The 26,535-nt window shown below is 36.7% G+C and overlaps 6 protein-coding genes across 15 annotated transcripts; 2 read left to right on the top strand and 4 right to left on the bottom strand.

The window, feature by feature from the left end:
* Window positions 1–2: 2 nt before the first annotated feature.
* On the bottom strand, window positions 3–3,933 carry LOC104708211 (ultraviolet-B receptor UVR8). 7 transcript variants are annotated; one of them, XM_010454583.3, is made up of 14 exons: window positions 3,371–3,933; window positions 2,875–2,951; window positions 2,664–2,742; window positions 2,063–2,122; window positions 1,852–1,953; window positions 1,665–1,758; window positions 1,517–1,559; window positions 1,375–1,420; window positions 1,252–1,298; window positions 1,083–1,185; window positions 812–863; window positions 604–707; window positions 444–523; window positions 3–307 (listed from the first exon to the last, which is right to left on the bottom strand). In XM_010454583.3, exons 1-14 carry the CDS (start codon window positions 3,666–3,668, stop codon window positions 188–190), a joined length of 1,305 nt encoding a protein of 434 aa, XP_010452885.1. In that variant the 5' UTR covers window positions 3,669–3,933; the 3' UTR covers window positions 3–187. The 7 variants fall into 7 exon arrangements, with proteins under 7 accessions (XP_010452885.1, XP_010452884.1, XP_087337185.1 ...); XM_010454582.3 differs by having other exon boundaries at window positions 812–866; XM_087481059.1 differs by having other exon boundaries at window positions 1,083–1,206.
* Window positions 3,934–7,474: 3,541 nt separating this feature from the next.
* Window positions 7,475–11,614, bottom strand: LOC104734906 (uncharacterized). 2 transcript variants are annotated; one of them, XM_010454588.3, is made up of 10 exons: window positions 11,004–11,614; window positions 10,572–10,692; window positions 10,067–10,152; window positions 9,546–9,927; window positions 9,353–9,453; window positions 9,133–9,199; window positions 8,625–8,852; window positions 8,086–8,532; window positions 7,928–8,000; window positions 7,475–7,857 (listed from the first exon to the last, which is right to left on the bottom strand). In XM_010454588.3, exons 1-10 carry the CDS (start codon window positions 11,420–11,422, stop codon window positions 7,601–7,603), a joined length of 2,181 nt encoding a protein of 726 aa, XP_010452890.2. In that variant the 5' UTR covers window positions 11,423–11,614; the 3' UTR covers window positions 7,475–7,600. The 2 variants fall into 2 exon arrangements, with proteins under 2 accessions (XP_010452890.2, XP_087337189.1); XM_087481063.1 differs by having other exon boundaries at window positions 11,008–11,524.
* Window positions 11,615–13,935: 2,321 nt separating this feature from the next.
* On the top strand, window positions 13,936–14,301 carry LOC104737900 (uncharacterized). The gene has a single exon (XM_010458151.1). The coding sequence runs from the start codon at window positions 13,936–13,938 to the stop codon at window positions 14,299–14,301; it is 366 nt and encodes a 121-aa protein (XP_010456453.1).
* A 2,582-nt stretch (window positions 14,302–16,883) lies between these two features.
* LOC104734907 (putative E3 ubiquitin-protein ligase ARI16) lies at window positions 16,884–19,086 on the bottom strand. Its single transcript, XM_010454589.3, has 3 exons — window positions 18,887–19,086; window positions 17,971–18,778; window positions 16,884–17,871 (listed from the first exon to the last, which is right to left on the bottom strand). Exons 2-3 carry the CDS (start codon window positions 18,774–18,776, stop codon window positions 17,169–17,171), a joined length of 1,509 nt encoding a protein of 502 aa, XP_010452891.1. The 5' UTR covers window positions 18,777–18,778; window positions 18,887–19,086; the 3' UTR covers window positions 16,884–17,168.
* A 1,174-nt stretch (window positions 19,087–20,260) lies between these two features.
* Window positions 20,261–23,250, bottom strand: LOC104734909 (alternative NAD(P)H-ubiquinone oxidoreductase C1, chloroplastic/mitochondrial). 2 transcript variants are annotated; one of them, XM_019234322.2, is made up of 10 exons: window positions 23,045–23,250; window positions 22,525–22,718; window positions 22,329–22,424; window positions 22,182–22,248; window positions 21,907–22,090; window positions 21,670–21,763; window positions 21,312–21,524; window positions 20,883–21,230; window positions 20,711–20,787; window positions 20,261–20,637 (listed from the first exon to the last, which is right to left on the bottom strand). In XM_019234322.2, exons 1-10 carry the CDS (start codon window positions 23,088–23,090, stop codon window positions 20,394–20,396), a joined length of 1,563 nt encoding a protein of 520 aa, XP_019089867.1. In that variant the 5' UTR covers window positions 23,091–23,250; the 3' UTR covers window positions 20,261–20,393. The 2 variants fall into 2 exon arrangements, with proteins under 2 accessions (XP_019089867.1, XP_087337190.1); XM_087481064.1 differs by having other exon boundaries at window positions 21,670–21,767; window positions 23,045–23,244.
* A 558-nt stretch (window positions 23,251–23,808) lies between these two features.
* LOC104734912 (uncharacterized) lies at window positions 23,809–26,520 on the top strand. Of its 2 annotated transcripts, none has more exons than XM_087481065.1 (5): window positions 23,809–24,121; window positions 24,866–24,942; window positions 25,083–25,975; window positions 26,067–26,141; window positions 26,226–26,520. In XM_087481065.1, exons 2-5 carry the CDS (start codon window positions 24,912–24,914, stop codon window positions 26,343–26,345), a joined length of 1,119 nt encoding a protein of 372 aa, XP_087337191.1. In that variant the 5' UTR covers window positions 23,809–24,121; window positions 24,866–24,911; the 3' UTR covers window positions 26,346–26,520. The 2 variants fall into 2 exon arrangements, with proteins under 2 accessions (XP_087337191.1, XP_087337192.1); XM_087481066.1 differs by lacking the exon at window positions 23,809–24,121 and adding an exon at window positions 24,325–24,671.
* The last annotated feature ends 15 nt before the right edge of the window (window positions 26,521–26,535 follow it).

Genomic DNA, 26,535 nt, shown 5'->3' on the forward strand with positions numbered 1-26,535 from the left:
AATTTTTATCCACCTTGTTCTGTATAGATTATATACCGTCGTTTATGATTACAAGGTCAGAACCACAAGGTTCTCTCTATAGAGTTGATTCAGATGTACAATCTCCTCACCCAAGTATATAAGGGTTTAAGAAAGAATAAATAAACAAAACATATTTTTTTGAATTGACATCGAGCCCAAGGAGTCCTCAAAAATGTTCGAGAACTGCTGCAGTATGATTGAAGCCACACGATATATGCACTGCTCTTACATTCTTTCCCAAGTCCACCATTGCTGGTCTAGCATAATCTACATCACTACCATGGCCCTACATTACAACATACCATATTTCTTTATTTTCTCTGATGCCAAATTTCTTGGGAAAGTGAAATGAAATGATATCACATTCACATAAGAAGTTAATTTGTCAGGAACTGATCAATAAGAACGATAACGAAACAAACCAGTTGTCCACCAGAGGAATGTCCGTCAACAGAGAATGTGCCGTGAGAACCTCCCCAGCCCCAGGTAAAGACATTGCTATCTGCAAGCAAGTTTCAGAATTTGGGTTGAATAACTTGCACAATGTTAAGAAAAGGGATGTTTTATATAAATATATGCTACCTGAAATAGCTGCAGTGTGCTTCCAGCCACAAGATACCTGGGATACGGTAGACTCCAAGAAAGGACCTTCAACTCTCACAGGAGAGTGTGAGACATATGTTGAACTGAAAAATCCGAAATAAATTGAGTGTAGCCGTAGGCACAAGTGCAAGAACCTTGATTTCAGACCTTATAGGGAAATATCCTAATCATTCGGATTATAACTTACTCTGTGCCAAGGCACCCATTTTCGTTTGAGCCCCAGGTGTAAAGTTCCCCACCTCCTTACAATAACGAAGAAAACAACAAAGGATGAGTTGCTATCGACCAACTTACAAAGACCATATGTTCATATATTTCGCAGAAACTAAAAACCAGTTTTGGGCATCTACAAAGAACAGCGAAAAGAAATTTAAGCAGGACAGGCATGTGCAATATACAGAAACGACTCAGTGGCAACCTATTTATCGAAAAAGCTATAAATAATAAGAGAGTATTACTTGTAACAACACATGTGTGGTAGCCACCACATGCAACTTCATCTGCATATGGCACTTCACTAATAATCGATGGTATTGTGGCATTTCTTACTCCTCCGAAGCCCTGGATTTTCCCATCAGATAGCTTTACATAACTATATATGACAATAGGAATCGAGGAATTTCTTACCATCTTATTTATAGATCTCTCTCCGAACATGAAAGCAGAGCCATTATCTACATTATGAGCAAATAAACCTCATAAAATCGGTAAATGGCAAAACATGCATAATTTAAGAATGTAAATCAATACCATCAGTGCATGCTGACTGCAGCAGACCAGCAGCAACATTCTTAACCTAGTGCTCGACAGAACGAACCGAAAAACATAAGCATGAACGTCGAATAAGTAAAACCACCACTAGGTAACTAGAAACTATTCACCAGTAGAGTACCTTGATCCCCTCAAGTTCCTTGATAAGCCTTGGAGTATATTCACTGCAATCAGGAGCATACTTAACAACACAAAATGGGAAAATTTTGCGAAGAAAAAAGCATGAGAAAGAGACAAAGCTATATTGGAATTAAGTAAAACAGACCAACCTGTTACTTCTTACGATGCCGAAAAGACTGGACTGGTGACCGTGGCCAAGTCTTCCAGAGCCTCCTCCTCCCCAGCTCAGGACTTCACCTCCATCTGCTCAAGGAAAAGATACCTTTAACTTTCTCCGAGTACTCAAAAGAAAAAACGGTGTTACTTCTGTATCCAGACAAGAATCTAGGATCAAACCAGTAACAGCAACTGAATGCTCTGAACCCAAAGCCACAGTTTGTATGGTGATTCCATGCAGAGCTTGTACTTTAGTTGCTACGCGTACAACTCTTGCAGCCTCTTCATAAGAAAAAAGAAGAATGAAAAGAAACATGTAAATAGAGCAAACAACTACTGAATTAGGACATAAATAACAGTGCATAAATCATTGAGTGGAATAGGTGATTACTTTTTCCCAGTCCAAGCTGTCCACTTGAATTCTTCCCCCACATGTAGAGTTCACCATCAACTAATGAAAAAAAAAAAAAAAAGTAATTATGTGACCAATTACGAATGACACACTATATCAAGAATTAATGTTACAGGTTCAGGTCATGACAATGTAGTGAAGAATATTGTGCTTGTGATAAGATGCAGGGACTGAATTGTAAAAGAGATAGTCACACGTGTGAGGAGAGCTGAATCTATTTGGGATCATGTGCAACAAAGTTCACACGTGAGAGATGAGGAAAGTTGCCTAGGAGGCTAAGAAGAACCTAGAAGATGATTAAGCTATATAAATAAAGAGGGGAAGCATCACAAGGGGATATGATGAATGTTGTGAGGGGTTAGCCGACATGAGGCTGCTTGGGAAGAGAGGAACCCGAGGGATGTGAGCGAGGGTTGCCGATCTTATCTTTCACTTTGTTCTTCATTTCTATCTTGTAATCTGAGAGTTATTGAACCTTTTGAGTTTGTATTTACATGTTAATGGAGGTTTAATGGAGTTTCCCTAAGGTTAAGCTTTTATTCATGGAGTTTACTAGTTAGAAGCTTAACAGCTTGTTTACCTGTAATAGCAGCGGAATGATAATAACCAGCCGAGATGTGCAGAATCTCTTTTTCAAGACCAGAAACTTCAAGTGGCTCCTACAGCAACAACATTGGAAAATATCACTTATAATCGAACTATTCAAGGTACATGAGAAGATAAACAGAGAGGCACAACAAAAAGCTTACACCCCTGTAGTATTTTGACCAACCTACCAATTAATAACATACCATAGCATGGCTTTGAACATCTGATACGCCAAGTTGACCACAGTCATTAAGACCCGTTGCAAAGACTCTCCTCGTATCTGTTACATGTGTAGGAGTGTGTATGTAAGCTAACAATCAGAAATTGCTAAAATTCTTCAAAACCGATCATTGATGGAAAGATGATAACTTTATAAGAACCCAACTCGACAATAAGTCAACATTAACATGCCCAATCAACCAAAGCCAAGAAATCCTATCCAACAAAGGTCACTCTAATACTGGTTACCGACAGCTACACCCAACAAAACCATAGCTATCAATGGTGTTATACCAAAAACGACTCAATCACAGCAAGTCAGCGTTCTCAGCTCAATAGTCAAACACAATTCTTCTCCCTCTTAAGATGACACTCACATACCAAATCGCATAGCAACCTTCTTACGATTTCAAAGTTCCGGATAATCACCAAATAGATACAAAATTCATAGAAAGCAAGTCGGGTTGATGAAGGAATCACCGGTGAGAAACAGAGTGTGAGCTCCACCGCAAGCGACAGCTCTGATGCTTTGATCCCTCAAAGCAGAGCAAACGGCGGGTGTCCACTGAGAATCCAAGTTTCCGAGCCCTAATCTGCCGTAATCCCCGCTTCCCCACATCGCCGCAAATCGTTTCCCGCTCTCGTTCGATAACCATCTTCTAAAGGTAACACCAATCGAACCCACCAATTTCGAATCTTTCAAAACCCCACTCGGAGTATTCGATCTCTGGATCATCGACCCGGGAATTCGAACTCGCCCGAGGGCTCTAGTCAACATTTTTCACTTGTTGGAATTGAAATCAAAAGGAAATGTGATAAAAAGGAGATGAATTTAGAATGGTGTGAATGGATCCTTCTTCTTCTCCGTTCAAAAACAAATTGGATTTTTTTTGTTCAACTGTAAAATGGAATCACATGATGATGATCAGCAACAAGAAGAAGAAACTGATGGATAGAAAGAATGCTACGTCTTCCCCGTTTTCGAAGTCTGTAGACTGTGAAAAATGTTTTCGTTTTTTAGAAATCGATCCTTGCAGTCTTTTTTCTTCTGCTTTAAAATTTCTCCTTCAAGTTTGTTTTGTACAATTTAACACCCAAAACTATAAGAGGGGGCAAATTGTAAGAAAAAAAAACAACTTCTCTTTTTTTTTTTGTTCACACAAAACAACTTTTACATGTATCCAAATCCCATATATGAAGAGTTCTTTTTACCACTTGATAGAAAATTACTGGAGCAAATAAAAAATGAGAAACTAGTTAAGACAAATGTAGATATTGCAAAGTAAATTGATGAGTAAAAGTTTGAATGTACGAATTACTTGAAACATGCTGAACTTTTTACAACAGCTCTTGTTTCCTCTATAAATTTTTATTTGAGGTAACCCTATATATACACGCTATATTAACACAGTAACCAAAAATTTAACAAAGACTTTTCAAACTCAAATTATTTAATACTAACCTAATGTAAGTGAAGAGATATAAAGAAAACCTTGACGTTGTGGTCTTTGTTTGTTCCTCTCTCTATATATATATATTGACAAAACCTCGGTTTCACTTTCGTCTCACGTACCATTCTTTCTCTTCTTCTTACAGAAATTGTTTCACCACATTAACTTTGGTCTCTTTTCTTTTCAATTCGTCTTTCTTCTTAGTATCACACCGTCATATTCACAGTTTCTCTGACAGAGGTCTCTTTTCCCTTCTTGAATTAACGTGAGTTCTAGTGTTCTGGTGCGATGTAGGGTTGAGAGGTATGTTGTCTGGCTCGAGGTCATGAAGGAAAGGATCATTCGATTGAAATTTGAAAGAACGAACAAAGAATACCCTACATGATTCTCGGACCAGGCTTCATTCCCCCTAACCTACTTATCGCTGTTTGTTTTGGCCACTTAATTTCTTCTTTCAGTTTTTGTCTTAATTAGTTTCTTATTTGATCTTATCTCGCAAGAGATAAGTTTTGATCTTGTTATTAAATTTTATTACTTTACAAGACAAAGAAAAAGTATTTATCTATCACATTATAAATTAAAAAAATTTGAGAAACTGAAATAGATATAGAGATTTAAGACTGAATGATATAACTTTTCTTCATGTATCATACCCTTTTCTTTTTTGGGTTTATGCATGCTTTAAGAAAAACAATCTTTTTTTTTTTTCTCCTTCGCTTTTCTTGTCACAAGTACACATCCAAAAGCTCTCTTTCTCTTTCTCTCTCTCTCTCTCTCTCTCTCTCTCTCTCTCTCTCTCTCTCTCTCTCTCTCTACGTCTCGAGTCACGAGTCACGATCTGAAACTTGGTTTCTGTAAGTAATCTAAAACTCAGAAAGAAGATTGTTTCTAATTACGTGTAATTTCATTTCATATTAAAGACAACGACGAGACTTCAACTTTCTTAAAACCATCGCTGTCAAATATCTTTTATGTGCTTTTTATTGTTTGCTCAATACATATCCTTCTTATTTCTATGTAAATTATCCCTTTTTCTCTCAACGTTAATGTAATGTCTCACTTTGTTTTCCAGCTATATCTAAATTAATTATAACTTTACTATATATGTAGCCAAAGACTAGAACTGCGTTTGGAACAATTGGATCTCTAATACAAGAAAAAAAAAAACTTATCTCTAGCTAAATTTTGTAAACCGAAGTTTTCAAAAATATATTCTCTATATCCTTTTAAACTAAACAAATGCAATAGCTGTAAAAAAAAAACCTAAACAAATGCAATATATATGTTCCTACTGTTACTGTTACTGTCTAATACTAGAAGGTGAGCTAAATGAAGGTAATGGTAATTTTTAGCTTTCGAAGATGAATTTTGATCCTTTTTTTAAAAACACACACACATCAAAATAAGTAAAGTAATAATGTAGAAAATAAATACAAATGTAATTCTGAGTTGCTGACTAATAATAAAGAAAAAAAAATGTTTTATAGTTGAATTTTAAAATAGTCCTTGTACGTAAAATTTACAAAGCGATCTAGTATAGGAAAAATTTGGACGTACCGAGGTAAGGACCAAAACAATGATTTGTCATTTTCACAACAATCAATTCATATGTCCATGAAGTCGTCATGAACCACATATATAACCCAATACATCCATATATACAAAGATATAAACACACATCTATTTATAAACAAGTTACATGAAACATAGTTTTGAAATATGTTTTTCTTGTTATTTAGAATAAAAGAACAGGACAAGTACGTTGTACGTAGGAGGGGGTACATTGAGAGGGGTACAAACTAAGAATAAGACAATAATTAATGAGATGGAAACCACGGTCGGTACTTGTTTCGAATTAACTCCAATTCACACTTTTAAGACAAAAAACCATTATGTTACATTTTTTTGTCTATATATCAGTATATATATATATAGTTATACCACTATATTTTACAATGTTTGGATCTCGTTTACCACATAGAATAGAACTAAAAAATAGTAAAGCAATTATAACTAACAAAATATAGAGCGATTAACTACTGTTGGCCTCGGAAAAGAAGGAAAATTAATAAACAACTATATAATGTACAATTGTATGTTTTATCTTTACAACTCTGGATTTCCCTGTAAATTCTATATCAGGCAACTCTTCACATACTATATTAAGAAGACTGTAACCAAAATTTACTGAATTAATGTAAAAGAAGTAAATATGAAAATTTAAGTCTTGTGGTCATTGAATTTGCTCCTCTCTCTTACATATACACTTTCGTCTCTCACATACCCCTATTTAGCTTCTTCTTCTTCATCTCTCTTCTGTCTGCTTCCATGAAGTTCTCTTCTTTCTTTTTTTTGGTTTATGGTTGAGAGGAATGTTGTCTGGCTCGAGGTCATCAAGAAGATCATTAGATTAAGTCATTTTAAAAGAATGAAAAGCCTAAATGATTCTCGGACCAGGCTTCATTCCCCCCAACCGACATATATCACATTCTTACTTCTTTTTTTTTTGTCAATCTTCTTGGATAGAATTCTTGTGAAATATGTAGGTTTTGTTGACTATTTGTAGGCTCTGAAGTGGAAAGCTACACATTTTAATCATTTCTCTTGAAGCCTTTATTAATATACATATGAAAAAATGTTGTAAATATATTTCCTTCTTTTTATTAATCTACATATGAAAAGATTTTCGGATAGTTTGTCGTCAATGTTATTATTTTTTAGATTTATGCATGTATTTTATGCTTTCTACTGTCTTTTGTTTCCTTTAAATTTTGATTTTCTTCCATTTCACATCACAGTTCACATCCAAACTCTTTTCTTTACCCTCTCTCTCTTCAGTCAGGAGTCACGACCTCTGCAACTTGGTTTCTGTAATATAATCTAAAACCTAGAAAAAAGTTTGTTTCTAATTACGTGTAATTTCATTTCACATTGAAGACAATGACGGGACTTTTTTTTCTTTCTTAAAACCATCACTATCAAAGTTCATTGACTTGCCTTTTACTTCTTTGTTTCTTGCTATTATCCTCCTTACTGTTCTGTGCTCTCTCACACTTATTTTAAATTTAATCCATCTATGGGAAATATAAACACCAAAGAAAAATAAAATAGCATTGCACTACTGGTTCAATAGTTGAGGACTGAAAACTTGAGATTATTATATAAATACACTGTTTTCAATTTACATAAATACATGTTATTCTTTGCGAGTATAAGACTACACAAATAATGAAATGTACTTATTATGTACATAAAGGTTTTACTGAACCCAATTGATATCAAGATCTTTAAGATTATACAACCATTTCTCTGTGTCTTGAGAGACATAAGGATTATGTTTCTCATTAACCTTCGAGTCTAAATTGGTATGAATAGATTCAGTTTTCTGTGTTGTGTTACCATTGTCTTTACGAGAATTTAGCTGTCTGTTTGGATGTCTCACGTTCAATGCTAAAAGACGAGACACTTCGTGTAGTCCTCCCCATTTCTCGAGCGCCCGCGCAATGTCATAACGACCTGAAACAAAAGACCAATGAGCTGACTATCACGGAACACACGAAGCTTTTATTGAGTTTTCTGTATGTACCTGCGCGTTCAAACGATTTCCTGCTCGGCATAAATGATGGATCCATTCCCCAACTCTGTTGAAATCTTCCTATCTGATAACACATGCAGAGGGAGAAGCTCGTGTAAACACCATACAATGCAATGGTTTTAACTTGAGAAATATGTCGAAAAACTTACCTCTTCTTGCAAGTTTTCAAGATTGTCCCAATATCCTTTCGGTTTCCGGTGTTTATAAGCAAGTGCAAGATTCATCATCAGAGCTACTCTCCTAAATCCACCCATTTTTGTAATCGATTTTTCAATGTCAACTCTTCCATGTAACCGAAGCTGCTTTCTCATGGGCATGAATCCTTCTTGTCCATGTTCTGATATGAACTTGAGAATCTCTGATTTCAAGACTTCGATGTCTCTTTGCAGACCGGGAATCCTCCGTCTCTGCTTAGTTTGATCTGTACCATCATCATTATTGTAAATTGTCTCAACCGATGTGGCACCAGATGAAGAACATGTTTCCTCTGAAACTTGACATGTCTCCAGTTTACAAGATTCTGAATATTTCTCTCCTCTTTTCTCTATGTAATCACGAATAGCGCATAAATTTGACGGGAGATCTTCATATATTACCTGAAAAATTTCAGAGAGAGCATCGTTACAATAGGAAAACAAAAAAGAAGAAGAAGTTGACACTGAATATAATATGCAACTGTTAATCAAACCTCTTCCATGATTGCTTCGGAAAGAAATGTATCTTTTCGCACTTTAGACTCCACGGTATACTTGAGAAGTGTGTGGTGACTTCCTAGTTGTTCAAAAATCCATTTCCCTTCAAGCGAATCAAAGTCTCCTTCAACCTGCTCAAATCTGATTTCCTGCTCACGAATCTCATGCAAATCGAGAACAGCTCTCGCATGAAGCACCATGTAAAGCAGGCCTTTGCATCCTTCCTGCAAACAGAACTCGGTTTAGTTATAGATTTTTTTGAAACCAAGATAGAAACCTTGGCTTTGGCCAGTGTCAGAATTTTGATCTTCAAAACGGCACTAAATGCAGAGTCTTTCTGAATCATGGACGAGCAAATTATAAGTTCATATTTGGGTGCAGCCTCGCATCCACAAATAAGAGACGAACCCAAGTCCATCTCTTCAGGTCATATACTTTCCAATGCATTCATCTAATCCAATCCAAATTTGGTTCAAAGGTTACCGTGAATGAGAATGCTCATACCTGAAGTATTCGGACTTTATTGTTTTCACGTGACAAAATCTTGCTGATTGCCAGATTTGGAACTATCCTGATGAATTCATAAACAATAAAATGCAAATGAACAAGAGATATATAAGCCAACACAGCCAATATTTGAAGAAGACTAACACAGAAGTAAGGTTGGCAATAAAATCCTCCTCAAGGTCAGAAAAGTGAATCCCCAAATTGATAAATTACTCACTCTGGAAGACTCTCATAAGAAGTTAAAACTTTCCAAACTTCACAAACAGAAGCTTTAACTGTTATACTAGCAACAGCACAACGGTGAACACCTCCATTTTCCTTCATCCAAGAAATAAACCACTGATTAATAACCAGAAAAGATGGGGAACGTTTTTTTATATGTATAGGAAGTTTTGGAACCTACTACTTACCAATAGACCATCAAACCTACGAAGATGAACTTCGTCCACGGTGCAAGGTTTATCAAGCTTGCATACTTTCCCATAAACACTCCAATTATTGTTCAATTCATTTAAATGAGATAATGATCCAATACTGGAGGCAACAGATCTCTCAGTAGCAAGACTATCAAACTCAATACCATGAGAAGGGGCCAGCTGTGAAAATGTTCTACCCAACAAATCTTCTATTATTGACGGCTTTCCGCAGTCTTTATAAATTTTCTCAGCTTGGCGAGCTACGGCTCGGAGATTTACAGGAAGATCTGATCTGATTATCCTCTCTAAGAAAATGGCAGGGAAGTTAAATCTTGGAATGACGTTTACTTCGTAAGACAAGACAGTTCCTATGGACCTGAAGAAAGAGAAAAATAAATGTTTTGAAATGCATAACAGTTTGTTTACAGAAACAGCTTCTCTGATACGCATATATAAAGGATTTAAATGATTTTAGGATGTGCACACAAACTTTTTACGGGGATTACTGAGTGTACCTGATACCAGATTTCACAGACCACTTTCCCTCAAACTTTTTGAAATCACCATCTACCATAGAGAAGTGAAGCTCACGGCCATTTGGCTAAAACGATCATAAAACGGAAAAGAGCATGAGACAACATTAATAGACATGTATGGAGTGAGAAACAAGGTAATCTAAGACCACATCATATATATTTAACTAATCCTGAGAAATATATCCGATTCAAAGAGTGCCAAGCAGGTTAAAAGAGGACCAGACGAGCATTAGAACAATGAAATTTTGATTTTCTAGCAAGTAAACCTCACTATGATTCTTTGTTATTGAACTTGTAACAGTTTAAGATTAAGGATCTAAAGAAAGTAGGGAGCAGGCAATTCCCTATTAAATCATGATTACAGGCCATACAGTGTAAAGGCAACCTCTTGATTCGTTTCAAAAGCTCAAACATACGTATAAACAAGATCCCAAATCCCAACCATTAGGGCAAGAGAAAATTAAAAGCTCATCAGAGTACTCACGGAATCTAGACACTCATGGAGATCGAGGACAACACGAGCCTCAATATGCCAATACAAAGCTCTTTGAAGACCTCGTTGCTCCAGCCATATACGTCCTGGATGTGGACAAGGAATTCTCCCACTAGAAGTTGAAACAACAACCATCAAAGCCATGTTAACCTCACCAATTCCAACATACATACACATATATACATACATCTGTAAAAACTTGTTTCAGCAGCAAGAGACAATCACAACAACATCTGAAGCAAAAGCAAAACTGTTTGAACTTGGAAGACACAGAAGAGCATCTATCAGTACTCAACAAGGAGAAGTAGAGTCAGTGTAATCACTAGAAAGCATTCTAAGCACAACCAGACTACAAAAAAATTGGATCTTTACAGATTACTCTGAAGAATTCTATATGAAATCACCAAAGCGATCGTAAAGTACCTACAAACGAGATTGGGTACGAAATCAGCAAGGCGCTCGTAGTCCGTAAGAACATTCCAAACGGATTGAGAATCAGAATCGACCCAGATTTCGCCTCTTATCCTCCGCTCCCTCCAAGAGACCACATCAACCTCACAACGCACTATCCTCTCTCCTCTCTCATCGAAACCTAATCCGCTCTCTCTCCTCAACCCGTTATCACCTCTACTACCACCGGCGCCGCTGTGTCTCGTTCCGTGGCACTTAGCGACCCCGGCGCCGCCAATCCCGGTGGTGGAAATAGCCGAGAATACTCGGATCCGTGAGGGACATGGGAGCAATACACTCAAAACCACTGGTTCGTTGGTGAAATTGAAGAAATCGGAAGTGTGACTGTGAACGCCGCCATGTGAGAGATGTGGAAGCTTGCTCACTGACATGAGAAGAAGGTGTTCGACGAAATTGGTCAGTCTCAGAGTCAGTGTGGATGTACAAAAAGGAAGATACTGTTGCAGAACTGTAACCGTTAAATTTTCTCAGCCACTGGATATTTTAATGGAAAATTATAAAAATAACGAGCTTTTTCCCAACTTTTGTCTATATGCACTTATTTTTTTTAGATTGTCAATTGTGACGAAAATTTACCTACTAGCAAATATATTGAAATTTTGAAGAGTTTAAACCAAAAAATAAACAGTAAAATTATGTTAGTATATAACTGTGCAAAAATTTGTTTTGAGTGTCAAAAATCAGTTTGTAAATTGATAATTTCTGGTCTAAATTATTCAGAAAATACTTTCTACGATTTTTTGAAGTTCCGAAACATTTAGATTATTCATTCTACAGTTTGTACATGTTCTACGAAGTTTAGAGGGAAAATTTGTTCTAAAAAAATCAGAACCTGAATTTTGTATGTTCTACCAAATTAAGAATATGTATTCTACATTTTTCTTCATTCTACATCAATTCAGAATATATTTTCTACGTTTTACCATGTATACTAAAAGAAGTAGAAGATATACCCTAAACAATTTAGAATTATAATATGTATAACTTAGAATAATCTAGAAATAGAAAGAAAATCAACTAAATAAGGAAAGTGAATATTTTTTGAATTATCGAAATTTATGGTTACGATTCTGTATTTATTGTTTAGATATGTTCTAATATGTTTTAGAATGTGGATTCTAAATTTCTTTAGAAGAAACACAAAAACAGGAAAAATTGACATTCGACATTACGATCATTGTTTACCATCTCTTCCACCTTCCACCTTCCATGAAATCATTATCATATCTCACGAAAACTTCTCTTACTTGTTTATGATGCAAATCTACATTACTTGTGGTGTATGTACACTGGATGCCAACAAAGAGTGGAGATTTATTGATGATGAAGAAAAACGTGCGAGATTACTGACTTTGCAACCCACTACGTCTCTTGAAGAGTTGAAGGTGATGGTTTCAGAAGACTATGAAATAGAGCAAAGTATGTTTGATGTGAAATTCAGTTATTTATCCACAGAGGTTAAAGTTGATTCTCCTCCTGTTGTATTGACTAATGATAGAGGAATGAAAAAATTTCTTGCATATCTGAAAAGGAAAAACATGATTCGGTTGTGTGTTACGTTCAAAGGAATAGTTGATGATGATAGGAGTAAAGTCCCGTTCGATCTGAATAAGGAACCAAGTGATGGTGATGATGTGGGAGTTGATATGGGAAAATCAGTAGGTACTATTTCAAGGATTTCACATAAGCCGACTGATGTTGTATTAGAAAAGCCTACTGATGCTAATTTTGGTGATGTTGCTGGTTCAAAGTTGGAATAAGGAAGCTTTACAGGCTACTATGGAAATGTATGCAATGAAATATAACTACGACTACAGGATTACAAAATCTGATAAGAGATGGTGGTGTATACGCTGCATTGAGAGTGCTTGTAATTGGAGGCTCCGGGCTGAGTGTTTACAACCGTCTACATATTTCAAAATCAACAAGTTTGTGGGTAACCATACATGTGCTCCTTCAAAAAAAATCATTTTGTAGGACTCCATCTGCAAGAACAATTGGACATCTCATTAAGCAAAGCTATGAGGGTGTGAAGAAAGGTCCTAAACCGGTTGATATAATTAATATTATTCATTCAAGGTACGGCTGTGATCTAACATATCACCAAGCTTGGGAGTCTCGAGAGTATGCTGTTAACAAAGTTAAAGGAATTCCTGAGAAAAGTTATGCTAAGATACCAAAATACTTGCACATGCTACAAGAAGCGGATTCTGGTACGTTCACGAATTACGAAATTGAATTTGATGGAAGATTCAAATATCTATTTATTTCCTTTGGTCAATCAAGAAGATGGTTCTACAAGGAAATGCGGAAAGTGATAGTAGTTGATGGAACATTTTTGAAGAATAAATACAAAGGAGTTCTACTAGTTGCTACAGCTGTAGATGGTAACCCCAATTTGTATCCAATCGCATTTGGAATTGCTGATTCTGAGAATGATTGTTCATGGGAGTGGTTTTTTATGCAACTTAAGATGGTTATAGCTGATGAAGAAGGTTTATCATTTGTGTCAAATAGACATACATCGATTGCTAAATCAATTAGAAACATCTACCCATTGGCTAAACATGGTATTTGCATCCACCACTAGATTAGTAATGTGATAACATATAATAAGGGCAGAGGTGTCGCTGGTATGGTTGCAAAAGCGTCAAAAGCTTATAGAGTTGCTGAGTTTGATAAAGAGTTTGCGCGAATCAACAATATTAGTCCTGCTATTGGAAGTTATCTAGAGGAAGCCGATGTGAGAAAATGGGCTCGCTGTCATTTTCCGGGTTTTAGATATGACATTAACACCAACAATGCGGCTGAGTCAATCAATGCAGCTTTGACGTCACCCTGAGAGTATCCAATAATTCCTTTGTTAGACAGCATCAGAGAAATGATGACACGCTGGTTTTATGAGAGTAGAGAGTTAAGTGCAAAGCAAAAAGATCCTTTAATTGTTGAGGTGGAGAATAAGATTTCAAGAAGAATAGAGAAAGGTAAATTCATGAACGGTTATCCGATGAGCAGATCCATGTTGCAGGTTAAAGGTAATGGAGTAGACTACATTGTTGACTTAGAAAGAAGGACTTGTTCATGTGGAAAGTTCAGCATCCAAAAAATCCCTTGTAGACATGCTATAAAAGCAGCTTTTGATATAGGCAGGGATCTATATCCTTATGTTGATGATGTGTATACCACTACCGCATGGAGATCGCAATATGAGGACACTATTAATCCAATAGGTGTTCCTGAAGAAGAATGACGAGTCCCACAACATGTTGAAGACGCAAAAGTTCGACCACCTGAAACAAGAAGACATCCTGGACAGCGCAGAAAAAGAAGATATGAATCCGCTGAAGACAAGATAAAATCATCACAAAACTCACAAGGGTCAAAGAGACATAAGTGTAGGCGTTGTGGCAAAGAAGGGCATAACAAAACGATATGTGATATCGTGATATGAAAATGGTTTGTGCATCAACTTAAGATTCATGTTTTTAAATTTTAAGTGGATTTCATTGATATTTACGGTACTCTAACTGTTTTCAGGTAGCTTTTGGGTTGTGTTTCACGGCAGAGGAGGTCTGATGAATGATTGTGTTTGATGGTTTTGAATTTAGATTAATATAAGACTCATGTGTTTTGAAATTCCTTGATGGTGTTGATTTAAGATTAATATAAGACTCAGTTGTTTTGAAATTCCTTGATGGTGTTGATTTCAATCCAACTTTCATTAAAACCAGAGTACACAGAAACAGACTAACAAAGGGTCTTAAGCATAACAACAAAATACAGAAACCAAAAACATCATATCATCTTTCTTGTTTGACTTCTGCATACTCTCTTTTGCAACCATTAGCTCTTGTCTCATGATCTCAATCATATTCTTCTTCACCTTTTCTTCCATCTCATCCACCATCTCCTTCACCATTTCCTTTTGGAGCTCCACATTGTTTGATACCATTTTTTTAGATCCTCTAAGAGTTGGTTATGTTTGCTTTCAATCATCCTAATCTCCTCTAGAAGAGCATCATCAACCCAACGGAACATGTGTTTCTCCTTCTTCTCCTAAAATCATTGATTTGATAACAATAAATAATTAAATTCAGCTATTATGATGAATAAGGACTGATAAAAGTAGATTACCTTCACACCAACAACACATCTATAAAATCTTCGACAGGGATTCTCTTCCGTCTTTGAGGTGTAGATCGTAATCTCTCCACCACACCAGCACCTACACGGAACTCCAACCTGAGAACTTATCGACGGTAGCCCTGACGAACCAGCCGGAGAAAGTTGGCTCATGGCTCCCGGCAGTTGAAACGATAAAGAAGAAGAAAGTATTGAGAAAGAAGAAGAAGAAGAAGAAGAGAGTATTGGAGAAGAAGATCCCTAATTTATTTTTTTCCCTAAATAATGAAATTAAAAATCGGGTTATTGGTTGGTTTCCATCGGGTCAACATTTAAATCGGGTCAGCAGCTGGTTTAAATCAGTTCGACATTTATCAATGGTAAACATTTAAATCCGGTAACTGTTTTGTTGTTATGCTTAATACCCTTTGTGTGTTTGTTTCAAAACATATGAGTCTAACATTAGTCTACAAGCAACATCATCAAGGTTTTTCAATACAAATGAGTCTTATAAAAGTCTAAAAGCAATACCATCAAACAACATCATTCATCACAACCATAAAGAGACTTAAAAATTAGCAAAGGTCTACAAACTCAGCCGCATACACTGGACGCACATAAGTTTTCATTTGATCCGCTAGTACAGGATCCATTGCTGCTGACCAAAGATCGACTGCGAACTTCATACGAGCTTACTTGATGTTTTCATCGTCAATTAAATCATAAGATAGATTACGCATGTGACACTCGATATACTTCAGGGCATAAACTCCACAATCACAATTTGACCGATTTAATTTAGGTGGCATACGGACCTGGACGATCTCGTATTGAGTCAACAAGGGAGCTTTTCCATCAACCTTTTTGTGAATCTCATTCACAAGATGAGGGATGACACTAGCGAATGGCTCAACGTGTCTTCTGTTTTGGTATTGATTACAGTCGAAGACTTCAATTGTTCTTAGTCTGAAGTTAATGCAAACTGAGATCCATTGATTATCGTTAATGAAGACCGGTGCATAAAAAGGTTGATGAAAACCACCAAAACGACTAAGAAGCCGACTAAGAGGAGACTAACAAAGGTTGATTGACCTTGAGATAGTGAAGAGGAGACCACCAAAACGACTAAGAAGCCGATGGATAGAAAGCGGAAGACAGTGAAGATGGATAGACGGCGGAAGACGGTGAAGAAATCGAATCGGCGGAAGATGGTGAAGATGGACAGAGATGGTGACGATGGAGAGAGACGACGGTGAGATGGTCAAGATGGAGAGAGACGACGGTGAGATGGTGACGATGGTGAGATACGACGGTGGTGACGATGGTGAAATACGGCGAAAGGGTTTTGTCTCATAATTGTTTGCTTACTTTGTCGAGACAAAGTGAAATTTTTCTTAATTTGTCAAGACCCATTATGAAGTCCACTAGATGGAGCCCCAAAATTATTTCGATTAAGTTTGCTGTTTTCTTAATTTCAGAAGACAAAAATCTACAAATTCTATCTGAAAATATAATTAAGGATATAATTTGATATTTTTATATCTTAAAATCTATTTAACCAAACTTTAAAAAAAGTGTATATGGACAAAAGTTGGGAAAAAACTCTTTTTTTATATAATTTTCTCATATTTTATTATCTTTATACTTTTTTAACATGTTACAGATGTATGGTTGTAAATCATCCATAGATTTTTTATTTATCCAAAGACATGTTTTAAACGGACCACATATTGTTTCTTTATATTTGCATTTTTCATGTTACAAGAAATTTTATAACAAGGAAAAACACAAGAAAATTAACAACATGACGACAACGACAACGACAACAAACGACTTATTAAAAAGACCAATGCAACAAGACTCTTAAACCAAATACGATGATGGATGATGATAATCAAACTCATGGAGGACAAAAAAAGGAACAACGACACAAGAGAACATAAAACGAAACCAGCATCATCATCATCAACCACTGATGAATTGAAGGCATGTCCGTTACTGTTGACTCAGTAGGTCATCAGGAGCTGCCACATGAGAAGATTCCGGAGATTCCCGAGGGACATAGCACAACTGGCACTCTTTATCAACATATTTGTTACTAAAGAAGCACTTATGGCAGAGCCAGCGAATGATCGGTCGATCCCCATACAGTACTTCTGGCATTCCTTCTTCAAGATTCTTGACGAATCCATGGAAGTAGTTACCAGTGTTTGTTGTACTTGTTTCCATCTTGTGCTTTACGCAAGTGAAATTTCTTTCGTCGAGGGCATTATATATAACCCAACGTCGAGTAATTTCGTGATTCCAAACCATTACGCTCGCTAGATCTCGTCGGTGTTGCAGGTACTGCATCTTCGTGCTACCGTACTCCTCCGTCATGTAGTATTCGAACACACAACTCCACTTCAGTACCTGCCTGCACTGAACAATTAGCATCTCTGCTTCTTTTATTGTCCTTATGTCCAGCTCGCTCACTCCGCATCTCTCCTCTAGTGACGGAATGAACTTCTCCTCTACGAGTTTCTGATTGGATTTAGCTTTCTCCATTTCCTTCTGGCGTGCCTCCCAGAGATCCAGGCGGAAGATTTGAGTCAGTTCACGTGAAGAAGATTCCCCCACTGGACCAGCCACTGGAACACAATTCCAGTTCCCATTATGCTCTTGCGCCGTGCGTAAGCAGACCCAACAGAAGCTATAACTGATTCATAAACAGTAAGGAAAAACATTAATGTGGGTTTAAAAGATCTAATCTTTGCACATGTTTTTGAACGTACAAATGAAAAAAAAAAAAAAAAACCTGCAGATACACTCCATTAGCTTGTAATCAGGATCCTCATTCTGCTGCACAGGAATGTTGCAGTTGGGACAGCGTTTGGTGTTTGCATGGATCCAAGAAACGGTCCTTAACTGATCCAACAGGTCCGTCGACCAAATTGATGCTTTCTTGCAGTCCACCGGGCGGTGTGACTCAAGGCCACACGTCCAACAGAAGGTGTGGCCACACAAACAGACCACACCGAAATCAACTTCATCAGTATCATCCTCAAGCAGTATGGCGTATTTGCAATCCGATGCAGGACACCATTGGATGGTTGCCTTATGGCACTCCATGAAGGATTCGAGAAGCCATCCCTCGTACATCTCCTTCACTCTGTCAGTCAGTTTATCGATGGTATCGGGTCCAACAGAGGCGACACAGCCTTGGTTAAGGCAAGAGATGATGAGTCCTGTCTCCTCCTTGTTCTTCACCAGAGCATCGTTGAGATATTCACTCCAGCAAGTTGTTGAAAACTTGTGTGAGCAAAAAGGCGTGGAGACTAAGTAATCTCCATCACCATCAGGAAGGGTCGTCGTCTCACGACCTGCAGAAGAAGAGTTGGAAATAGGAACTCGAGCCAGCCCTAGCTCCGCCAGAAACTTGTCCTTGTTGTCAACAAGAAGATCTGAAGCCTTGAACGAGTTCCAACGGAGACGGACTAGGATCACGGTTGCATCAGACTTTGACACCGAGAAGAATTCCGAGATCTGATTGATTTCTCCCATCATCTTATCACGAACTTCGGTTTTCACGAGAACAGAGTATTTCTGACCAGCGGCTTCCATGGCTGCAGAGAAAATAAGAAATTAAAGATTTATAATTTTAAAACTTAAGAGTTACCGAAAGAAGATATTTTGATAAATCGATAGAGGTGATTTTGTAGTTACTAACTAACCTGCGGATTGAACGGGAAGAGTAAGGTTTATGGTAGTTTGGGGATCAAGGTAACAAAATCAACTCAAAAGAAAGGGAGGATAAGGATTGGAACTGAAAGAAACACTGATGATGAGTATATGAGACTACAAGCTAGCAAGAAGTATTTATATACAAAACTGGAAAAGTTGTTGACTCACAATAATCTAAAGAAAAAATTACAGTTTTTTTAGCAAATTTCAGTAATCAAATTTATCATTAATTTCTGTTTTTTTGTTAATCAATTAATATTGTCTTTACTTTGAAATAAGGACTTTTTAAAATTTAATTTGAGAAAGAAATCTAAAGTAAATTTAATGCGGTCAAACTATTTTTCTTAAGTTGCCGCGTGTCGACGAAGAATCTTTTCCTCTTAAAAGATTGAGATTTCTTTGGATTATACATGGTCAATTATCTTCTAGAGATGATAAAATTTGATATGTGGTCAAAACCGAGTGAAAGTTTACTGATAACGTTTAAAGTCACACTAAATCGTGTGGTTAAAGATTATTACGACGTATACAACAAAGATGAGGATGTGTTTATAATTATAATTGAGTTTATTTTGAAAACTTTAAATAACCCATTTTAAAAAAAGATTTATATACATAAAACCATATATTATAAAACAAATAAATGCAACTGTAGTTGTAAAACAAATCCTCTTTGATTTTTGTATGGTTTTGTGTATATAAATTTTTTCAAAAAAAGAGTCTTGGACCGTCGCACTCCTGCCCACCCCCATGCGGACTAGACCTAGTTGAAACTCATTTTTGACAATTGTGTCAGACTACTTTTTATAATAAACTTTCTGACTAATTATACTGACTGAATAATCGGATATGAGAGCGATGGATTCCTTGTTGCGAACACTATAACATGCCCAAAGTTGGTTGCTATACATTATCATTATCTTTGACCGATACAAAATTTTACTGTGGGAAAAAAAAAATACCGATACTGTTAAGTATAACGGTAAAATGTATGCTCGAAGCTATCATAATGTTATACGCAAAAATTAGGATATGAATATGAATAATACTTGCATTTATTTAAGAAACTCTAAGATGCATTAATGTATTAACCGTCTAAAAACAAATTATATTGACGCATGCTGTATATTTTGATAAATCTTAGCTTCTCATCAAATACGAACAAACAGGATTTTCTTTTTTTACATATATGATGCATTCTCATTTATCTGAACCCATAAGAAATAGATGTGCGTATAAACATATTGTTAGAAACCACTCTTTCATACAACTTTTTAACAAATTATATTGACAAGAATAACCCGATTCCCGGAGCTATGAATTCGTAGCACTATAACATATGTCAAAATCGAAATTCACATGGATGAAAAAGTAAATTTGAAAATTTGATTGGTTAAATAACATTGGATACAATGATTTTACAGTAAAGGATACAAAGTGACAAATTTGTCTTTCATACAACAGCGATTTAATCTCCAGACAAGACAAACAGGGAGATCACGAACCAGATAACACCTTGGTTAGATTGCTCTGAAGTACAGCAATTGAATCAACAGCAGATTTAGCAAACCAACTAATACCGACCTTGAACCGGTGTTCATCAGTTGGTAGTCTAATCAAATACGCCAATTTTCTTGCTGCGTGACCAATTGGACCTTCGAGCGTAAGCCCTTCAATGAAACTTGGCGAAATAGCAGCATCATATCTTCCAAGAGTCATCATCTCACCTAGGTTCTGAAACCTGAAAAGAGATTTAACAGAGCTTAAAGTTCTGTTTTCAGTACACAGACCAGTAAAAAGTCTAGTAGTTTTACCTGAAAGGTAATAAAGGTCGGTTATTTATGGCTGCCCATATATTCCAGCCAGTAAAGTCTGCTTCTTGAAAAGCAACCTGAAATATTTTGAATTCCATGTCACTCTGATTCAGTTTCTAAAGCATGAATGTGATAAAATTGTGGATTGTTTATAATTTTTTTCTCTTCTCACCTGAGCTGTTGTAGGAAGAAGCTTTCCATTCGAATCTCTTAAAGAAGAAGAATCACCTAATGCAAAGATCCGTGGATGTCCTTTAACACGGAGTGTCTCGTCTGTTTCCGCTTGTCCTCTAGCATTCAGAGGAAGGACATTCGGACCCGAGGCTTCTAGTTTGGTAAGCAAAGGCTTAGCACCGACTGTCCATAACACTATATCCGCTTCAATAGTTTGATTCTCTAATCCTCTTTCTGCAGGCTGAAGCTCTAACAAATATCCTTCATCTTCTTTTGAGTCGCTTGCTCTCTTTATGGATTTAACAAGATATCCCAAGAGTAACTGGACTTTTCTCGACATAAGGACCTAATAACAATCCAAAAGGATACTATTACCATCTTTTTACTCTGTCTAGTGAAATGGAGGAAGCAATGGCAATGAAGGTACCTTCATAGCCGCCTCCCTGTTCCCATTAGGGGCTGATGTTAGTATGTTCTTTGATACGTTTATGGACTGCACTATTCCACGATCTTGCAGTCTCTCTGATATGGTAGCGGCCAACTCTACTCCTGCATAACCGCAGCCAACAACAGCTACTTTTATGGTAGAGCCGTCTTTAAAATTCTTCCTCTCCAATTTACTCAGCTTTTCGTTAAGCTTCTGCAATAGCATAATGACTGTTACGATTTAGTCAAAAAAAGAGTGTACAATTCAGTCTAAACCAAAGCAAAAACCATATCAACCCGACCAAATCAGTTTCAATATTTTTCATAAACCAAAAATCTGAAGTAGTGCTAACTCTTACAATAGCATCTTCAAGAGTGTAGAATGGGAAAGCCAACTCCGTTGCGCCGGGAACAACATCGAGTTTAGATTCAGCGCCAAGAGCAAGAACCAACCTGGCTGTAGAAAAGAAAGATAATGAGTACAAATCTCTGAGTTAAATGCATCGTTTTATTGCATTACACATAATTAGAGTTTGGAGACAAGAAAGATGAGATAGATTGCATTGAATTTATGGGGATTGTGTAAAACATAGTACCAATCGTATTCAATTTTAAAACCGCTTTCAAGCAAGACGGTTCCTCCAGTAATAAAACTTTCAGACCCATTCACTCCTACATGGTCACAAGGAAGCAATGTTTTAACTCTATCTCGGAGAAATTTAATCCCCGTGTTTGTAAGCAAATCCGAGAAACGGGGAGCAATCTCCCACACATCAACTTCTGCAGATCAAAAGAGCTGGACACTAAATCAACACACATAAAAAACAGAAGTATCAAAGATTAGTCGAGCATAAAGAAACTAAAACTTTACCTCCAGAGAGAAGTTCATACAACATCGGCTTGAACACAAAACGTTCGGATTGGTCAACCAAAACCACCTGATAAATAGAAGAACATTACAATGTATTCAAAACATAAGTCTTACGCAACAGACTGCTTCAAGTAGCATAAACATCACCTGGGGTTTTTTGTCATCAGGCCACACAAGCGACTCTAATCTCAAAGCTGTATACAATCCTCCAAACCCGCCACCTAAGATGCACACCCTTGGCCTCTGTAAAGAGAGAGAGAGAGCTTTTACATTCATTAAGTTGTGGAATCTCCGCATTTGAAACTTAGAGAAACCTCATACATCGTTCTAGAGTGGTATGAACCTTGTTATCAGGCCATGCGTAAGTCCTTGGAGCTGCTTCATTCTCAGAAACCTCTGTGTTACCACTGTTGTTTGTCACTGCTCTCGAAAGATGTAACCTAGAGGGGTTTCTGGTTGAGTTCCAACGAGAAGAGAGATTGAATCCAGAAGTTATCGAAGCTAAAGAGGCTTTACTAGTTAGTCTATTTGCCCCATCTGAAACACATTTAAGAAAATAACACCAAAAGTTTCAATCTTTCATCTTTAGACTAGAGAAAGCAGTACAATCTGAAACTGAAGTAAGCAAAGGAATCATAAGGGTCTTCTCAAAAAGATAATATCTTTTATTTTGATTCCACACAGAGATCATCAAATCGAACCATCTTGATACTAATCAAGCTATCAAAAGTTTCACACTTTGATCTAAATTTTTATAATTGACCGGCAAAAATATTCCAATCGGGAAGTGGATTCGACAATTCAGAGTAGAACAAAGAGACAAAGAATATAACCAAACTGAGTTGAGGTAAAGAGTAACGTACAACTAGAGAAGGGTAAGAGAGAAGATACGGAGGAGAGAACGGCCATTGATTGGTGACAAATTTTATGTCGCCGGAAGATGTGCCGGAGATGGAAAGTGATTTGAGGCTTCTCGTTTTCTTATGGATGTTTTGGGTTCCACGCTCTCACCCAATTTGTACTATTGTTAGGTGTGACGACTATAAAAGAAGAAAACGCTCCTACCGCCAAAATTACGCGGTTGAGACTAGCGTTATAAACTTGCGATTATCGAAAATGCGATCCGGTTAAAATATATATACACCGCGGTAAAAATCACAAAAATGAACATGTAGTCAAATATTTCATAATTCTGTTATTCAACAACTATATTGTAAAGAAAACAAAAAACATTATGTACCAAATTTTGATTTTTTGACCCACCCATAAGTCATAATTATTCTCGTTTACCTACTGGTTTTAACTAATCCTTACCACTTTATACGCTTTTCTCTAGTCAACAGTGACCTCGCTACTGATTTGAGTTCTTGTGATAAGTCAAATTCTAGTGTAAAAGCAAAGGTCTATGGTGAATTTAAAAGATCAAATTCTCAAGGCAAAACTGGAGTACTAAATTATTCGCTTGCTTTTTTAACCTGTTTGAGTGGGAATCTGAACAGGTTATTTTTTAAAGAAAAAGAACAATCTACACTTTTCAGAATATGAATGGTTGGTGTTAGTGGCAAAAAGAAGAGAAACTTAATCACTTTTACTTCTGTTACAAACCAAAAAAAAAAAAAAGAAGAGTAAAATAGATTTAGAAAAGCAAAATAAAATAAAAAGAAAGAAAGAAAAAAAAAAAACAGTCGAACAACAACAACATCAAAAAAAGGAAAAAAAACAAAAAATCTGAAACGGAAGCTCCCTTGTACAGACAAGGATGAGATTTCTATCTTTCCTTTGATAAATCCCAATACCTAATTCCCAAATTCCCTTACTTTTAGGCCGCCGAGATAGATACGCATTGAGTTCTCTTTCTTGGAAGAGCCTTGATTCTCTCGCTTCTTCTTACTATTTTCTGTTCTGTATCATCTATCGATCTCTATCCAGATTCTCCGGAGGTACTACTTTATTAGTATTGATTCTTGCAATACTCGAAAGCTTGTGTTTTGAATTGATCTTGTTACTTGCAATTGCAGATCTTTTTTTTTTATTATTATTACCCTTTTGCTTTTTGTTCTGTAATTCTGTATAAAGTTAAGAGATCACTAATGTTTTGAGGAGGCAGTGTGTATATATAACTTATGAAGGAGAGCAACCCTCTATGAAAGTAACGATTTTTGTTTTTTTTTGGGTCTGAATAAGTTTTTTAAAAATCTTTAATTTCTTTATTCATCAGTGGGAGTTTGGTGGAATCCTTGTTTGAAGCTTTTTTCTTATTATTATAGAGTTAATGGTGTCTTCTTCTTATTCATTATTGATATCTTTTCCGTTACAATCTACATATAAAAAAAAAAATCAATCTTTTTGATTTGCAGACATCTTTTCTATGTGATGTCTTTTTTAGTAGTGGTTCTTCTCATGATCTGATAGGTTGGTTTGATCTTACTAATATATTTTAGTTGCTACGTCTTATTCGCCTCTTGTTAGACGTTTCTTCTCATTTGTGTGGTACAGACAAAACTTCTTGATACTTCTTTAAGCTTGATTCCATTTTTTTTTTTGTCTGTGTTTTGCTTCCTGTCATGTTTCTTGACTCTCCTTTGTGTTCTTGTCTTTACATATGTTTTCAGTTTGTTGTATAATCTCACTACCTGTTTCGAGATTATGCTAAATCTGGCGGTTTTGTATGTTTGCTACTGCAGGAGCTTTGTGTCTTCTCGTATAGATGCTGTAAAGGTTCTTTGTTAGATGAGGAAACGTGTTCTTGAGCTGTCAAAAGGTATTATTTTCTATGTCTGTGGAGTATAATTGTTTACAAGGAGGTGGGCTATAAAGGGGCTTGATTTTGGAGTTATGGTTTTAGTGGTGTTTTGAAGAAAAACTCAATTCTTTGGTTGCTTTTGGATTTGATGGGTAAAGAGAATCAGTTGGAGACTAATAACTGTGGAGTCAGTGATCACGGTTCTCCACCTATCAAGAACGAAGAACATGAGGCACCACGTTACAGTTCAGACAAAGACACGGGTTTACCAACTTGCCGTGTGTGCCAATGTTCAGAATCCGATAGAAGAGGAGACGCTGCTTTAGGGTTTTTGGGTATCACTCCTCCAGTTTCAGATCCTTGTAAAAGCAATGCTGGTGAAGAAACCGTTGTTGATCAGAAAAGCTCGGTTGTCAAACCCAGTGGATTCATAGAACTGATAAGTCCCGATGGAGAAGTTTTCGTTTGCTCAAACGACGATATTGAAATGGGTGCGTGGCAGCATCGAGATACGTTGCTAGAACTCGGATGTTCTTGCAAAAACGATCTTGCTTTGGTACACTACGCTTGTGCATTGAAATGGTTCGTCAACCACGGATCAACTGTTTGTGAAATATGCGGTAAAACCGCAGAGAATATAAGAACAGTTGATTTCAACAAAGTGGTAATCTCCTTGAAAGATTACGCAGCGCTAAGAGAAAGAACAGCTGATGGAGATCCGAATCCTGTAGCGGTTAATAACAACACGAGTTCTTCAGGGATTGATCCTGATGCAGTTGCAGCCATTCGAAGGCAACGGCTTAGTGAGATTTCGTTATGGTTTGGTCCTCATTGTTCTAACAACAACAACAACAATAGTAGTAATTCTGCTGCTGCAGGGGCGGGTCCTTCTCAGGTTACATCTGAACAACCTTTGGGTGTAGTAAACTTTGATATCTTGCCTATGGAAAGCCGTGCGACCAAATGGGCGGTTGAAGGTACCGGAATACTACTCGCTACTGGATTACTCACAGTTACTTTGGCTTGGCTCATTGCTCCTCGTGTTGGAAAGGTATTGATCACACTTTGATTGTCCCATATAATCCTCTGTGTTTAGAATGTTAAAAGGCTGATAGGATGATATTTCAAAAACCTTTGCACAGAGAACTGCAAAGAGTGGACTTCACATACTTCTCGGTGGTCTCTGTGCTTTAACAGTAGTCATCTTCTTCAGATTCGTAAGTGAAAGTTTCATTTTCATTTTTGTTCCTTAAATCTGTGATGTCGAATGAGAAAACTAACTTAAAACACACAACAAACAGGTTGTGCTGACAAGAATCAGGTACGGACCAGCACGGTACTGGGCAATCTTGTTCGTTTTCTGGTTTCTTGTGTTTGGCATTTGGGCTTCACGTTCACACGCTTCTCACTCCTCCACATGATAAATTATTCATCATCCTTATCCTCGTGTTACTTACTACTCTTTTTTGGTCTCTGTCAATATCATTTACGTTATTTCTCTTTTGAGACACAAAATGTACAATTAATTACTCTTATCAAAAAAGACTGAAAAGAAAGAAGAAAGCAAACTGAATGAAGATGGTATTTTAGCAAAAACTTCCCATCCCACAA

This window comes from Camelina sativa, chromosome 13 (genome assembly GCF_030686135.1).
Source record: "Camelina sativa cultivar CO46 ecotype springtype chromosome 13, ASM3068613v1".
NCBI classification, from domain to species: domain Eukaryota; kingdom Viridiplantae; phylum Streptophyta; class Magnoliopsida; order Brassicales; family Brassicaceae; genus Camelina; species Camelina sativa.

Coding starts and splice junctions, on each gene's coding strand:
- LOC104734909 (XM_019234322.2), bottom strand. CDS start 23,090: ATGGCCGTTCTCTCCTCCGTATCTTCTCTCTTACCCTTCTCTAGTT. Junction 22,719..23,044: donor TCTCTTACCCTTCTCTAGTT/GTACGTTACTCT, acceptor AATGTGTTTCAG/ATGGGGCAAATAGACTAACT. Junction 21,231..21,311: donor ACAGGGAGGCGGCTATGAAG/GTACCTTCATTG, acceptor GATTGTTATTAG/GTCCTTATGTCGAGAAAAGT.
- LOC104734912 (XM_087481065.1), top strand. CDS start 24,912: ATGAGGAAACGTGTTCTTGAGCTGTCAAAAG. Junction 24,943..25,082: donor TGTTCTTGAGCTGTCAAAAG/GTATTATTTTCT, acceptor TGATGGGTAAAG/AGAATCAGTTGGAGACTAAT. Junction 26,142..26,225: donor TAGTCATCTTCTTCAGATTC/GTAAGTGAAAGT, acceptor CACAACAAACAG/GTTGTGCTGACAAGAATCAG.
- LOC104734906 (XM_010454588.3), bottom strand. CDS start 11,422: ATGTCAGTGAGCAAGCTTCCACATCTCTCACATGGCGGCGTTCACAGT. Junction 10,693..11,003: donor GTACCCAATCTCGTTTGTAG/GTACTTTACGAT, acceptor TTCAACTTCTAG/TGGGAGAATTCCTTGTCCAC. Junction 8,001..8,085: donor TTGAAAACTTGCAAGAAGAG/GTAAGTTTTTCG, acceptor ATGTGTTATCAG/ATAGGAAGATTTCAACAGAG.
- LOC104737900 (XM_010458151.1), top strand. CDS start 13,936: ATGACACGCTGGTTTTATGAGAGTAGAGAGTTAAGTGCAAAGCAAAAA.
- LOC104708211 (XM_087481058.1), bottom strand. CDS start 3,668: ATGTTGACTAGAGCCCTCGGGCGAGTTCGAATTCCCGGGTCGATGATC. Junction 2,952..3,370: donor TCACACTCTGTTTCTCACCG/GTGATTCCTTCA, acceptor CACATGTAACAG/ATACGAGGAGAGTCTTTGCA. Junction 1,954..2,062: donor ACAGCTTGGACTGGGAAAAA/GTAATCACCTAT, acceptor TTTCTTATGAAG/AGGCTGCAAGAGTTGTACGC.
- LOC104734907 (XM_010454589.3), bottom strand. CDS start 18,776: ATGGAAGCCGCTGGTCAGAAATACTCTGTTCTCGTGAAAACCGAAGTT. Junction 17,872..17,970: donor CTAATGGAGTGTATCTGCAG/GTTTTTTTTTTT, acceptor TTTATGAATCAG/TTATAGCTTCTGTTGGGTCT.